Raw genomic sequence first — 15,571 nt, 5'->3', positions numbered from 1 at the left:
CAAAGCATTGAGCAGTTATCCCAAATTTACTTATTTTCAATAATTCAATTGGGTTGGTTCCATCAAAGTTTAAATGATGGACTTGTGTAGTTTTCTTGTTTGGTTTCCAACTTAGAAGTGCTTACCTTTTGTCCATTAGAATGAGAATAGAAATCATCAGGCCACACTTCCTTTCCAAACATTACATCGTCATTTAGATAAATGAACTTTTGAGAAAGACCTGGAATTCGATGTAGATGTGTTTCAATAGCGGGGGAACTGAATGTTGGCAAATGGCTTGCATTCCTGAAAATTTCCTAGGGGAAAATGGTCAAATGTGAAAGGCATTTATAAGCACATGATACATTGGATGAAACAACCCCATTTAACAGAAATTTGCGTTATAAATTTGATTCTCAAACAGCATTTCCACAGCAGACTGAAACAAAACATTGAATGCCAATCAACAATCTCATCAAATACAATTGAACCAGGATAGATTGGAGAGCAGGGTTGATGCAATTAAGAGGACTTATGCAACCATTGGGGAAGTATAATAAACAGGTGAATCTAATTTAAATGCTGCTTTTTACATAAGACATGACACAGGAGACAAATTTAACAGCATGATGGACAGATCACTAACGACTACAGCTTAATGTGCATCAGTTACAAACTGAGATTAACTGCACGGCAGCACAGTGGTTAGCACTGTTGCTTCACTGCGCCAGGGTCCTAGGTTCGATTCCCGGCTTGGGTCACTGTCTGTGCAGAGTCTGCACGTTCTCCCTGTGACTGTGTGGGTTTCCCCCGGGTGCTCCGGTTTCCTCCCAAAAGTCGTGAAAGACATTTGGACATTCTGAATTCTTCCTCCGTGTACCCGAACAGGCGCCGGAATGTGGCGACTCGGGGCTTTTCACAGTAACTTCATTGCAGTGTTAATGTAAGCCTACTTATGACAATAAAAATTATTCAGAGCTTGCAATGACTTATGAATAGACTTACAAGAGAGCAGCAGTGGGAGGTGATGGTATCAGCAGAGTCAAGGTAGAGTTAGTTAAGCAAGTGGAATCAAATTTGGTACAGGAGTATGAACTGCAACATAGAATGCAGCTCTTCCAGACACTGCAGATAGACTCTAATGGTCTTTTCCAGTCCTTTACATTTCTGTGCATCTAGCCATCAGTATACTTCTAGCTTGTACATAGCATAGAAAAATAAATGATTGGGATGTTTTACTTATACTTTATTGACTTTAATTAATGTCTCCCTTCACCCTGTCACTCAATATTCTCTATACCAATAGGATTACAGCCATTTCGGCCCATCATAGAATTTCATAGAATTTACAGTGCAGAAGCAGGCCATTCGGCCCATCAGGTCTGCACCTGCTCTTGGAAAGAGCACCCTACCCAAACCCACACCACCACCCTATCCCCATAACCCAGTAACCCAACCCAATACTAAGGGCAATTTAGCATGGCCAATCCACCTTTGGACTGTGGGAGGAAACCAGAACACCCGCAGGAAACCCATGCACACACGGGGAGGACGTGCAGACACCGCACAGAGAGTGAGTCAAGCTGGGAATCAACCTGGGACCCAGGAGCTGTGAAGCAATTGTGAAGCACTATGCTACCGTGCTGCCCCATTGTCTGCACCGGCCATCAAGTACCTATCTACTCTAAACACATTTTCCAGCACTTAGTCCGTAGCACTGTGCATTGTATCGTCTGTGTTCATCTAAATGCTTAAAATGTTGTGAGGGTTCCTGCCTCTCCACCCTTTCAGGCAGTGAGTTCCAGATTCTCACTATCCTCTGGGTGAAATGTTTTTCCTCATACCCCCTATAAATCTCCTTCCGCTTACCTATGCTCCCTGGTTACTGACCCCCTCTACTAAGGGGAAAGGTTTCTTCCTATACATGTCCCACCACCTGACCCCCCCCCAGTCAAATGTTCCAGCACAGACAACGTTCTGGTGAATTCTATCTGCACTCTTTCAAGTGCAATCACATCTTCCCTATAGTGTGGCGACCAGAACTGTACACAGTACTCCAGCTGTGGCCTAACCAGTGTTTTATACAGTTCCATCATAACCTCTCTGCTCTTATATTCTATGCCTCAGCTAATAAAGGCAAGTATTCCATCTGTCTTCCTAACCACTTTATCTACCTGTCCTGCTGCCTTTACGGATCTTTGGACGTGGGCCTCAAAGTCCCTTTGGTGTGCTGTACTTCTTCACGTCCTATCACCAATTGTTTGTTCCCTTGTGATACATTTTGGTAGACCTAATAATACCTCACTTATCAGGGTTAAATTCCATTTGCCACTATTCTGCCCATCTAACCAGCCCATCCACATCATCCTGTATCCTAAGGTTCACACCCAATTTTCATGACATCTGTGAACTTACTGATCATACATCTCACATTCAAGCCTAGATCATTAGTGGGCACTAAAAAACAGCAAGGGATACCATTTTACCATACTTGACAATGTTAACCCGATGTCGATACAGAAAATATATATATTTTTTTAAACTTGCCTGGTGTGTTACTATTGTAACACGTGGATTATCCAAGTTTAACCAGGAAGGAATCTGACCATTTGTCACAATAAAGACATGTCGAATCCAAGGTGCATATCTCTCCACAGAACGCAAAGAGTAGCGCAGTTCTTCATTATCCTCAAATCGACTGGCTGAAATATCATCATCCTGCTTGGACTTGTGGAGAAGAGTGAAGCTGGTGATGAATGGACTTACTCTGTTACAGCTATCAAGTGTATATAAACTACAATTATAATTTTAGCAAAATAATAAACAATCATCCCACCTAGCCCAATTATTCTATATAAAGCTATCAATATTTTAATAATGTTCAAGTTTAGTTACAACATAGTACAATTTTTAAATTCCTAAGAGAGTAACTTTATGAACAAAATATTTAATTAATCAACATTGCGCAAGAATGCATTCCTAAAAGCGAATTATTTTAACAAGATAAATAACAATATGAATTACTTGTTAAGTTTTACAAATTCACAGTAAGGGCTACGTTAACAAATATGAATTACTTGTTAAGTTTTACAAATTCACAGTAAGGGCTACGTTAACAAAACCAGGATTATGCTTCTAAAAATAAGATCATATTAAGCTAGAATGCTATGAAATTAGTGCAGATTAGTACTTTTCTCAACAGCATAGGCTTATTTCTTCTGTCAACAGGTGAAGCTCTACCACCGGGTCCAAAACCTATTGGGCAGGCAGTGGGATCTAGGCATGGCATCGTGCCACAGGCAGCCAATCAAGAGGGTTGACAGCTTGGCAGCCTCAACTGTACAAGCGTTGCAGTGCCAGTGTTAAGGCTACAACTCTAGACAGAGGATGCCTCAACAGCTCAGCATCCTTCATGACGGATGAGTTGGATTGGGGATGCAGGGGCCAGGCAAGCAAGTCCCAGTAATTGGACAGGGAGCAGGTTTCGCCCAGTGGCTTCTCCACATGGTGGCAGGCCCTCCTGACGTTTGCCAAAATGCCTGTGGAGACATGCAATAGCCCTAATTGGTCACTTTTAAGTGGTAGAATTGGCTAATGATCTCCAATCAATATTCCCACTGCTGACGATATGTCATGGTGGCGGCATGACGTCAGACTTCCTTCTCAACACAATCTACCACCATATTAGATATTGCCAGTCCTCCCACCTCCCAGCCCATTCCGAACGAGCTGTCAACAGGAACCATTCATCAGAACCTAGCACTGTCCCACTGATGGACAGGGGAAAGAGAAAGGGCAAGCATTTAACTGGGCACATAAAGGTATTCACTGCCTTAACAATATCTGTTTGACAAGAGGAATAGTATTGCTGCCCTCTTGAGGAGATACTTTCATGATTCCAGAGCATCCAATTTGCCACAAAATTATTTGTATAAAGGCACTCAAATGCTTTACAGGTCTCAGCTATGGTTTATTAAATATATTTATGACAAGTTTCTTGAACGACAATACATCGGCAACAGTTTGAAGAATTATAAATGAAAGAGAATTTTACCTGTTAAAATAAAATTGAACCAACATTATCCAGTGATTCGATTGGAAGTTAGCAAACTGTGCAATACATCCAACAAATTTTATTTTTGTAGCACCTTTAATAGACGCTTCTCAGGTGTTACCAAACAAAATTTGGCACCGAATGATAATAGATCAAAAGCTTGGTCAAAGCAATAGGTTTTAAGGGGAGTCGTAAAGGAAGAAAGACAATCAGAGAAGCGGAGAGATTTAGGGAGGAAATGTGACAATTTAGGGTGATGCCAGTTGAAGGCATGGCTGCCAATGGTGAAGCAATTAAAATACAAATGTTAATTAAGCCAAAATTGGAGGAATGCAGATATTCTTCAAGGAGATTACACATAATGGGAGGGCAGGGGCCATGAAGGGGTTTGAAAACAAGGATAAGTTTTCAAATTGAGGCACTGCTTAACTGGGAACCAATGTAACTCAAAGCACAAGGATGGTCAGTGAATCTAACCTAGAGATCAGGGAATGGAACCTAGAGTAAGTTTGGACTAGCAGGGAGCAGAGTTTTGGATGACCTAAAAGTTTGCAGAAAGTAAAATATGATCAGGAGTCCAATAGAATACAGGAACATAGCAACTGTAGTAGGCAATTTGGTTCCATAACCCTGTACCACTATTTAATATTTTGCTACATTAAAGATGCCATATAATATGGTGGTGGTTGTAAAATTAAGTCGGCAGATCTCAGAGACTCAAACAAACAGAGCTTTGTTCAGGAGATATTAACACTACAGGCCGTGTTTGCCTGCGCAAACATGTGATCTGTCCCTTAAAGTGCCCCTGTTCCACTGCAAGGCTACCAGTGAGCGGACACTAGAAATACCATGAATTCATAACATTTTCCTCCCCCTTTAAGTCAAAAGGTCCCCAACACAATAAACAGTATAACATTAATAATCGATCAACAGTCAATACATCAGACGCTTAGGGTTGTCGCATTCTTGAGATCGTCGGCGAATCTCAGCCTTTTAGTGCTTGCTACAATCTCTGGTGCTTTTAGCTTGGTTTGGACGTCGTCAGTGGTCATCTTAACTGGAGTCGAGATAGTGTTAAGGTTGACTTGGTGTCTAGTTCTCAACTGAGGCACTACTTTTCCCAGTTGGTTTGATTAGCGTCACGTTCTCGATAAGTTCCTGGCATCGCCAAATTTGGATTCTATCGATTCGGTCTCTGGCAGATTGGTTCTTGTCGGCAAACGTTGATCCGCATGTCTCCTCCATAGTATATTGTTTGTACAGTGACAGGTATCCACTTTTCACCTGTGGTATAGTTCCTTGCCAGAACTTCTTGACCCTGGCGGAAAACCACAATGTTTTGCCTTCTTCTCCCACCGTATGGCCTGACCCTGCAGCTTTTTCTCGACAATTGCTTTTGTTGGGTGGTTTCAGCAAATCGAAAGCTGTGCGTAGTTGACACCTAATCATTAGCAATGCCAGAGAAACTCGGGTTGTTGAGTACACAGTATTCCTGAATGTGAGCAGGAATTGGCTCAATCGTTTAGACAATGAACCTAGTTCTCTTCAGCAAATGTTTCGGCATCTGTACAAAACGTTCCGTCAACCCATTTGTGGCAGGATGATAAGGAACGGGTCATCTGCTGTTGAATTCATTCTCCTTCAAGTAGTAGATGAGCTCGTGAAATGAACTGCCCGTTATTAGTTGTTCAGGGTAACTGCAGGCCATTTCATGTGACCATCACTCTTCAAACAGTTCACATGTGCCCATAGAGGCATTGTCATGAAGAATGCACCAGTTAATGGTGACTGACAGATAACTGCCAAGCATTACATGAAAATTGAGACATGGCAGTTTGACTCTGACCAGTTAAGACATTGCCCTGAGGAATGAACAAATGATTAACTATCGCGTATTTAGTTTAGCTGAAGCGGGTGCAACGTGTGTACATATTCTTTTTGTCGTTTCCCGACATTGAAATTCTTGTGATTGGCCTGATGAGTGTTAAGACGAAAAGCTTCAATAAAGTGTCTTTTTTAGCAATACTCAAGTTCTGTACTATCAAACAACTACAATATCTTAGTGGACACATTCCTAAATTTGCATCATGCACAATGAAACCCTCCATATGAAATGGAGTCACTCCACAAAAAAAATTGCAATACTGACATTGCAATAATTGAATGCGCAGATTAAAATATCTTAAAATCTCAAAAATATCAATAATACAATTTAGAAGTGTGTACATGATACACATTTGCTGTTGCACAAATTTTGGAAGAACCTACCTGACTGATGGTGCTGAGATCCCACAGCAAATAAACAGGGTTGATTGTCATTTCTTTTCCTTCAATAGTCATGTTATTTTTAGGCTGTTTAGTTAATTCCACAAAATCTCTGGGATCATTGAGTAGCAGTAGTACAACACCAACGTCTGAATACAACTGCAGCTAAAAAAGAAAAAAAATGACATTGGGAAACTGTCACAATAAGGGTGATGGAATAGTCAGCCAATAGCAAGCGGGATGTAATATAAAAGGGTGTGGGTGTTGCTGGCTAGGCCAGCAGTTATTGCTCATTCCTAAATGTTCTTGAAAACATGGTGGTGAGTCATCTTCTGGAAACACTGCAGTCCATGTGGTGTAGGTATACCCATTGTGCTGTTAGGAAGGGATTTTCAGGATTTGACCCAATGACAGTGAAGGTACGGGCGAGAAAGTTCTGCAACAGGCTAGTGTGTGGCTTGATGAGGAACTCGTAGATCGTGCTGTTCCCGTCCATCTGATGCCCTCATCCTTCTAAGTGGTCGAGGTTGTGGATTTAGACAGTGATGTAGAAGGAGCGTTGGAGTGTAGTTTGGAGAGTACAAATGCATATGCCAGTCATAGCAGATTCAAATCTGTATGATTGACAAATCAAGATTTACTGACCAAACTGCCAACATATCCTACAATGCAATATCCAAACCTTGCATACACTAAAATAAAATCTGCATTATTACTGCAGGATTTTTGCATTTTCTTTTTAACATAGTCAAATGAATGGACAGGATTGCAGATCTGAATGGACATTGTGTGTTGCCCTTCACTTTCAGCTGCAAACTATTTAATTGTATTCTTTCCCCCCCTACAGTTGCTTGTTAAACAACCCAATCAAGTTTAGGAATGAATCATAATTTAAAACCAAGTTGCAGCAGTACGGTGGCGCAGTGATTAACACTGCTGCCTCATGGCACTGAGGACTCGGGTTCAACCCCGACCCCTGGTCACTGTCCGTGTGGAGTTTGCACATTCTCCCCGTGTTTCCGTGGGTCTCACCCCCACAACCCAAAGATGTGCAGACTAGGTGCAATTAAGAGGCTAAATTGCCTCTTAATTGAAAAAAAAAGAATTGGGCACTCTAAATTTATAAAAAATAAAAACATTTAAAACCAAGTAATAAATTCCAAGTTCTATCCACAATCAGATTTCAAGGGAAAATGTGGTAAACGTTTCCGCTCCTGATCGCTATCCAGTGGCCTCTGTAGGAATGCATGTATGTAGATCAAACCCACACAAGCCCACACTCCAACAAGCCTGCCAACAAACACTGTCAAAGTTTATGTGACCAACAGCCACATGGGTTGAATGGGCAGGAGTAGTAGAAGGATTCGAAAAGAGGGAGAAAACAGAAAGTATAGTAGATAGGATTTGAATAGGATCCTAGGAACTGATAGGTTCAGAAAACTTAATTTTATTCATACATATAATGATGAGATTAGATGCATTTATTGGCTGTTTGAAGATTATACTACACCATCCATTTTGGAGTGCAAAAACTACTGAATAAGATAACATTTTCTTTATTACATTGAAAATGCATAAGGAGCCAAATCAGATGCAACACATGGCACTAACCTCTTCTAATTTGATTTTAAATCCACAGGGTATTTTTATTACCATTGCTATCAGACCATGTGCTATGGTCAATCTGTTCTTCAGCAGTGGTTTATTTCAATAGTATTAAACAATTACTTTGGGATGGGCAATAAATGCTGGCCATGTCAGCGACGTCCACATCCAGTGGATGAAAAAATATATATATATTGTTTTGAACTATAGTTTGAGGAACTTGAGAATAAAAATATAAATTTGCCAATCAGAAGTGACCAAATATTTCTTCCTCAATCATCAAAATGGTCCAGTGCACTTTATAAAATAACACTATTTATCCACAAGTTATGTCAGGATTTCATGACATTAGGAAAATTCAGAAAGGATAAAGCTTTCAATTAAGTACTCCTGCATCAGAACTTGCAAAGTGATTTCCATGGAACATTTAATCAGGTAGCAAAGTCAAACACTGACCACAGAATGAAATCAAAATTAAAGTCTAAATTAACGGTTAGATGCAGCAAGTTGTTTCACGTGTGCTTGCCTCTAATCCCCAGCATAAGGTGAAAATCCCTTATCCGAAACGTTGGGGCTGAATGTGCATCGGATTTTGGGGTTCGGAATATACTGCGATTCGTGCCGCGCGTTGGGAATTGCGCGAGGCACATTGGGGACGGCGCGTGTGTGATGTACGTTGGGAAGGGCGCATGTACGGCATGTGTTGGGGACGGCGCACGTGCGGCACGTGTTTGAAACGGCGCATCATCCTGGAGACTTGTGGGATTTCCCACTTGTGACGTCACATCGGCGCTTGAGAAAAAGTGCGGATTTTGGAATTTTTCGGATAGGGGATGCTCAACCTGTAATTACTTCAACCAGCTCTCCCACTCGAGAGACTAATATTCCATGGCAGTCCTGAGTCAATGCTGCATTGTCAGAAATGGCATCTTTCATATTAGATGTTAGACTGAGATGCTTTGTCTTACCAGATGAAAAAAAAACATGGCATTATTCAAAGCTAGGGTTATCTAATGGTGTCTTGACAACATTTATCTCTCAATCAATATCAATACAATAGATCCTGTTTGAGGGACATTGCTCTGTGCAAATTAGCTTTCACTCTTCCTTGCATTAAATAGCTACTACAATTTAAAAAAATACTTATTTGGCTATGAAAATATTTCTTCATTCCTTACATTGAAAATCTGCCCATACCAGATGAAAGACGAGAGAATTTTCAATTTGAACACTTACCATTATTTTTGTTATGCTCAAAAGCATTGTTTTCATTATTTTTTAAAAAATCTTTATTGTCACAAGTAGGCTTACATTAACACTGCAATGAAGTTACTGTGAAAAGCCCCTAGTCGCCACATTCAGGCACCTGTTCAAGTTCATAGAGGGAGAATTCAGAATGTCCAAATTATCTAACAGCACCTCTTTTGGGACTTGTGGGAGGAAACCAGAGCACCCGGAGGAAACCCATGCATACACAGGGAGAATGCAGACTCGTACAGACAGTGACCCAAGCTGGGAATCGAACCTGGGACCCTGGAGGTGTGAAGCAACAGTGCTAACCATTGTGCTACCACAAATATGCTTAAATATCAAACAATAAGGATATACTATTAGTACACAATTATTACAGCTAAAATGTAGTACACGTCAATTGAGTATTTTGCTGCCCTGCAGGCCCATGTATTAACATTTAACATGTCTATGTCTGTCAGAAAAATGCAAGAAATTGTAATATTTTTTCTGTTGGTAATTTTCTGGGGCTGGATTCTCTGGTTCCCCAGCCACATGTTTCTTGGCAGCACACCATTCGCTGGCAGCAGGATTTACTACTCCCGCTGCTTGTCAATGGCATTTCCCATTGAAGCCACCCCATGCCACCAGGAAACCTACAAGCTTGGGTGCGCTGCCAGTGGGAACAGAGAATCCCAATGGTCGGAGAATTCCAGCCCTTTTTTTTAAAAAAACGGTTGGGGTATCTGAGTGGTAATTAAAGCAAGGAACAGAACGACTGTGATATGTGGGTTTGCTGTGGTAATGAGCTTAGAAATACTTTTAAACAGATGTTTACATAAGTTAAATTAGAAAGTTTACAAAACAGTAGATTTGAATACGTCATTGTGCTTCAAAGGAGATGGGATGCAGGTTGTGAAAGAGAGGTGGCATGAGTAAAGTATAGATAGAGAGTTTATTTTTCTTTTAAATTCTTAAAGTTAAAGTAAAGAAATAAAATCTAAAGAGACAATGGGTAGATCAAAGGGAACAAACGTATTCAAGGAGATACTCAAACCCATGGGGCTAGCTGGTTTAGATCTCAGCAGGAATAGCTGGTCAACTCCCTGCAACCCGAATGAACAAAGCCAGATCCAAAAAGCGAACTGATGTTAACCTCAGATTGCACCCCAAGAGAAATGAAAGGCACTATGTGGTAATCATTACTAGACTTTTATACATTCCAAAATCTGGACATTACAGTGCCAAATTGCATTCAGAAATTTCAAAACTGCTTTGGTGACATTGACTTATGCCAAACAGTTTAAATTGGGTATTGATCAAGTGATATTGGTTAGGGGCTGTATTATTGCAAGATGATGTTTCATGTATTGGAAAGCTGGAGAGATATTTTTCAAGAAAACTAAAAAATATTCACCAACAGAAATAGTCTACTGTTGAGAAGGAAACATCGATTTTGGTATTGACACTGCAACATTTGAGGTTTGTGCTGCCAACCATTACTCAGAAACCATCGTTTGCACTGACCACACACTTTACGATTTCTGGAAACATTTGAGACCTGTATGTCAGGATGTTTCTACGGAATTTTTAAAAAAAATGTTTAAAATAAATTTTAGAGTACCCAATTCATTTTTTCCAATTAAGGGGCAATTTAGTGTGGTCAATCCACCTAGCCTGCACACCTTTGGTCGTGGGGGGTGAAACCCACGTAAACACGGGGAGAATGTGCAAACTCCCGTACCAGCCTCCCTGAACAGGCGCCGAAATGTGGCGACTAGGGGCGTTACACAGTAATTCATTTGAAGCCTACTTGTGATAATAAGAGATTTTCATTTCATTTTCAACTCCACACAGACTGACCCAGAGCCGGGATCGAACCTGGAATGTCAGCGCCATGAGGCAGCAGGGCTAACCCACTGCGCCACCGTGCTGCCCCTATGGAATCTATTACTACAATCCTTTAACTTTAAAATTATACAAGTGGCTAGAAGGGAAAATATAATTACGGATGCATTATCAAGAGTTTAAGCTTTAAAGATGATTGGACATTTGAACCTGATGGAAAAAAGGACTGACTTTACTGAAGCTTTGGGAATATTGTCATGTTAATGCATGCATCTTATAATATATTAGCATATAGATGGAGATAAGAAGGTCGCTATGGTTCAAAGGAGAAGGAATGCAGGGTGTCAAAGTGTCATAGGTGAAGTATAGATAGAGAATGTACTTTTCTTCTAAATTCAAAAGTAAAAGAAATAAAGTTAATCGGTTCTGGGAGAAAGCATTTCTAAAGAGACTGGGTGAGACGATTGATAGATCAAAGGGTAAAAATGTATTTCAAGAAATACTGAAACCTACAGCGGTAGTTGTTTGAGATGTCAGCAGGAAAAGCTGGTCAACTCCCAGCAAACAGTTTACTTACTTATCTGGAGAACTGGAGATGGGCGTCTATACTGCTCACAAGAAGTGCTGTTCAGAAAGATGATTTGTTTTGGGAGTTAGAGCTAAATTAGATTAAAAGCATTCAGTGAACCCTGAAAGGCTGCATCATCCTGGAGATGGATGGAGCTTAAGAAAGTTCTCAGGTTTCAATTTAGTTGGGGAAGAGGTTAGGTACCAAAAGGGTTCTGCTGTTTTCAGACTCCAAGCAGTTAGGATTTGAAACAGCCCTGGGAGCCATTGTGCAGTTGTTAGTTGCAGCTTAGACCTTGTGTGGTTTGCAGCTGTAAGAGAAATTTTGGAAGCTGTTAATCAGCTCCAGACAGTTAAGGGTCAGAGAAACCCTGGAAGCTGTTAGTCAGTTAAGGCACAGAGAAACCGTGGAAGCTATTAGTCAGCTCCAGCCAGTTAAGGCGCAGAGAAATTTGGGGAGCTGAGAAGGTGGCAGTAAGTCACCGATTCAGTGCCAGGCAATTAGTGCTCAGAGGAGTCCTTGGAGCAATTTATAGCTTGGTGCAATTGGAAGATTGGAGTCTGGAAAACCCAGTGGCAGTGCCAGCTTAGTGAAGCTAGCAGTCTGCAGGAGAGTGGTAAGTGAGCTGGTGGGCAGCACGGTGGTGCAGTGATCAGCACTGCTGCCTCACGGCACCGTTCGATCCCGGCCCTGGGTCACTCTCCAAGTGGAGTTTGCACATTCTCCTCCTGTCTGCGTGGGTCTCACCCCCATAACCCAAAGATGTGGAGGGTTGGTGGATTGGCCATGATAAAATTGCTCCTTAATTTTTAAAAAAAGTAATTGGGCACATTAAACTTTAAAAATAAAAGGGAGCTGGCACTTAGCTAGCGGTGTGAGTGCAAATTTGTCAAACTCATCAACACACTCAGAAAGGGCAGCACGGTGGCACAGTATTTTCATTGCTGCCTCACAGCGCTGAGGTCTCAGGTTCGATCTGTTGCTAACTTTTGGTTCATTATGGTGCCTTGGAATCGCTCATTACTATGCAGATGGCTGCTGGTTTCAGTGCTGTCTGGGTTTTTGCAGGTTTCAATACACATGATTTCTGCACTTGCTAATCTTTGCCTGTGTTGGCTGAATTTCTCTTTAGTTTTTGCGGTTCTCCATTTTAAGTCGGGAAGTGGCCAACCCAGGTGGCTACACTCCCTCCTTGTGATCCCTAACGCGAAGCGTGAAGTATCACATAACTGCATTGTCTTCATTCCCTGACCCGGCGAGCACTCTTCCATGGCCTCTGCACTGACCATAACTATGCAGTAAAAATTTTAACTAACATTGTAAGTGGCGCTATGTCATAAAGGGGCATGCATTACAAAATTTTTTTAAAAGCGACCTCTAACTCCTTAATAAACTACACTCACTAAAACATTCAATCACACTAACTTCCTAAACAGTACAAAAATAAATGCAGCATTCACATTTTTCCTGGCTTGGCAGTCAAGCACAGGGTTGTACCATCTTTCCATTTCTTTATTTACAGAAGAACGCAAACGAATGCCCTTTATTATAGATCGAGGGGTTCGGGGTCCTGCGGATAACTGAACATAGGGGATCTTATTCTGTATACCGGGGTGCGAGCGTGGTAGGCTCTCCTTCTCCAGTTCCTCATGCGGATAGTCTGCACGATGCTGCAGAGTATCGGCAACACTAGTAGGGATTAGACTACATAGGAAAGGGAGTACCATGTTATGAGCTTATCACACCATGGTGGTGTGGTGTTGCTTGTTACTGGGCTCTGGGTGCCATGGGGAAGTGAATCATTAACGGCCGGGGGGGGGGTTGGGGTCAGGGGGTTCGCGTTCGCGCGCAACCGAATACACATTGCAATAACGGCGAAATACACGCATGACGTCTTCAATGTTGTCTTCTTTCCTTTTTGTCTCTTCCTTTCCGTTTCGTCTCTTTTCCTGGAGCGTCTGGGGTTCAATGGATCAAGCATAGTGTCTGTTACTATCTTGGTTAATATCTCGTGCGTTAGTAGGTCTGTCCTTTAGTGCCAATTCTCCCTTTATAATTTGTCACCATGTGACTCGCTCATTTAAAAAAAAAAACGAATATTCAGGACAAGACACTTAAAAATACTGAAACAGTGCGAGCCGTCACGCAGGCTGTGCGATTTACCATCCAAATGTTTGAGGATGTAAATAGCATAGGGATGGCAACCTAAGGGTCGCCTGAAAATAAAACTTTTTGAACCAAAAGTGCCGAAATAAGTTGCGTATGGTCCGCGACGGGCAAGAATTGGATGGAATCCCCGGGTAGGACGGCGACCGATGCCGTGTGTGCTCTACCCGAGCGTAGTTGACCAGAGGGGGGTCCTCAGGCAGGGCGGAGACCAATGCTGTTACTCCACTGCCTGAGCGACCGGCAAGAACGGGCAAAAAATGTAGTCATCGTGGGGGGTTGCCGTATTGGTTCTACCTTCGAACCAGAAGAGCAGTTATGAACGGGGGTCTGGCAAGCTCTCAGCGGTTTCTACCGATGAGCAAGTTTTCATAGGTTTCTGCAGACAAATAAGGCGTAGGGCCGTGGAAATAAAAATTCCGATCTTACATACAACACACAACAATAACAGTAACAAACAACATTAAACAACATGCTGCAGGTTCCATCAGAAAGGACATTGTTCCTCCCAAGCGGTTCCTTTTACAACATCATCTGGACACCTCAGTTATCAGTTGCGGACAGGGTCGCAAAGGGGTTCTCACTTTGGGAGTCAGACTCAAAGTCGTCATCTTCTCTCGGATGCCATACTCTCGAGTGTATCAGGGCTGATAGGGCTGCATGGTGTGATTTGGAGTCCATCTCGTCGTTCCGGACGAGCCTGTATGAATGATCGCGGTGCCAAAAGGTGGTGTCTAGTTCTGTGGGGACAGAATAGTCATCGTAGGGCGGTGGTCTTTGGTGGGGTTTGTTGAGGAACGTGATGAGGAAGGGATCACTTGAATCATGGTCAGATTCGCTGGGTGTGGGTCCTGTTGCATGGGGATAGTAGGGAGGCGTGCTGTGGCTATTGTCTGCGTCACAGTCGCTGTCGCTGCGGTCTGTGGGCGTTCCGGGGCGGAGTCTAGAGGTTGGGGGTGGAGTCAAGGGAGAGTCCGTGGATGTGTGGGAGTGTTGGGGGAGGGTAGGGATACGTTGGCTGTGGGCGGGGTGTGGTCTTCTGCGTCGAGCATGACGTGGTGTGCGTGCTTGGACTGTGGGCATATGCCTTAAGCTGGTTAATATGGAACCACGCAGTCTTTCCGTTGGGGTACTTAATTTTATAGACGGAGGGGCTTACTTTGTCCGCAACGGAGTATGGACCCGAATACTTCGGTGACAGGAATGTGCTGGGATTGTAAATTGAGGGCATGAGCTGCTGTCCTACCTCAAACTCAGTCACATGCACAGTCTTGTCGAAACAGGCCTTGCTCTGTTTCTTTCTTGTGTCTATTCTTACTGCGGCTGCTAGCTGAGCCGTTTTTACATTTTCCACTAACTGTTTGACTGCGTTCTCGTGTGTCAGGGCCGTCACTTCGGGGCTGGTCAAGTCCAATCCTAATAAAAATTCTGTGCCTTTCATGGGGCGTCCGGTCATGAGAGTGTGTGGGGTGTAACCTGCGGATGTTGAGACAGTATTTCTGAAAAACATCAACGCAAAAGGGAGGACTGAATCCCAAGTGGTGTAGTTCTGTTGGACCATTTTTCAGAGGGTTGATTTTAGGGTCCGATTCATGCGCTCCACGATACCACTTGACTGGGGGTGGTATGCGATGTGGAATTTTTGGGTAATGCCAAATATCATGAGGATGTTCTTCATGACACGTCCCGTAAAATGGGAACCTTGGTCGGATTCAATGCTGTGGGGGAGTCCCCATCTCGTAAAGATGTGGTGGGTTAAGATCTTGGCTGTGGTCTGTGCCGTGTTCGTTCTGGATGGGAATGCCTCTATTTCGTAAAAGTGTCTATGACGACTAATACGTATTTGTAACCATTCC

At 42.5% G+C, this 15,571-nt stretch overlaps 1 protein-coding gene across 4 annotated transcripts in view; it reads right to left on the bottom strand.

The window, feature by feature from the left end:
• gnptab (N-acetylglucosamine-1-phosphate transferase subunits alpha and beta) overlaps nt 1-15,571 on the bottom strand; it is a 158,591-nt gene that overhangs the window by 89,494 nt on the left and 53,526 nt on the right. For all 4 annotated transcript variants that reach the window (XM_072484782.1, XM_072484783.1, XM_072484785.1 and 1 more), the window contains 3 exons: nt 6,302-6,463; nt 2,527-2,706; nt 126-296 (listed from right to left, as the gene is read on the bottom strand). In XM_072484782.1, coding sequence (XP_072340883.1) covers nt 126-296; nt 2,527-2,706; nt 6,302-6,463 — 513 coding nt within the window. The remainder of the gene's footprint in view (nt 1-125; nt 297-2,526; nt 2,707-6,301; nt 6,464-15,571) is intronic.

This window comes from Scyliorhinus torazame, chromosome 19 (genome assembly GCF_047496885.1).
Source record: "Scyliorhinus torazame isolate Kashiwa2021f chromosome 19, sScyTor2.1, whole genome shotgun sequence".
NCBI lineage: Eukaryota > Metazoa > Chordata > Chondrichthyes > Carcharhiniformes > Scyliorhinidae > Scyliorhinus > Scyliorhinus torazame.
The sequence above is the reverse complement of the archived record's forward strand: the minus strand, read 5'-3'. Positions and strand labels throughout refer to the sequence as shown.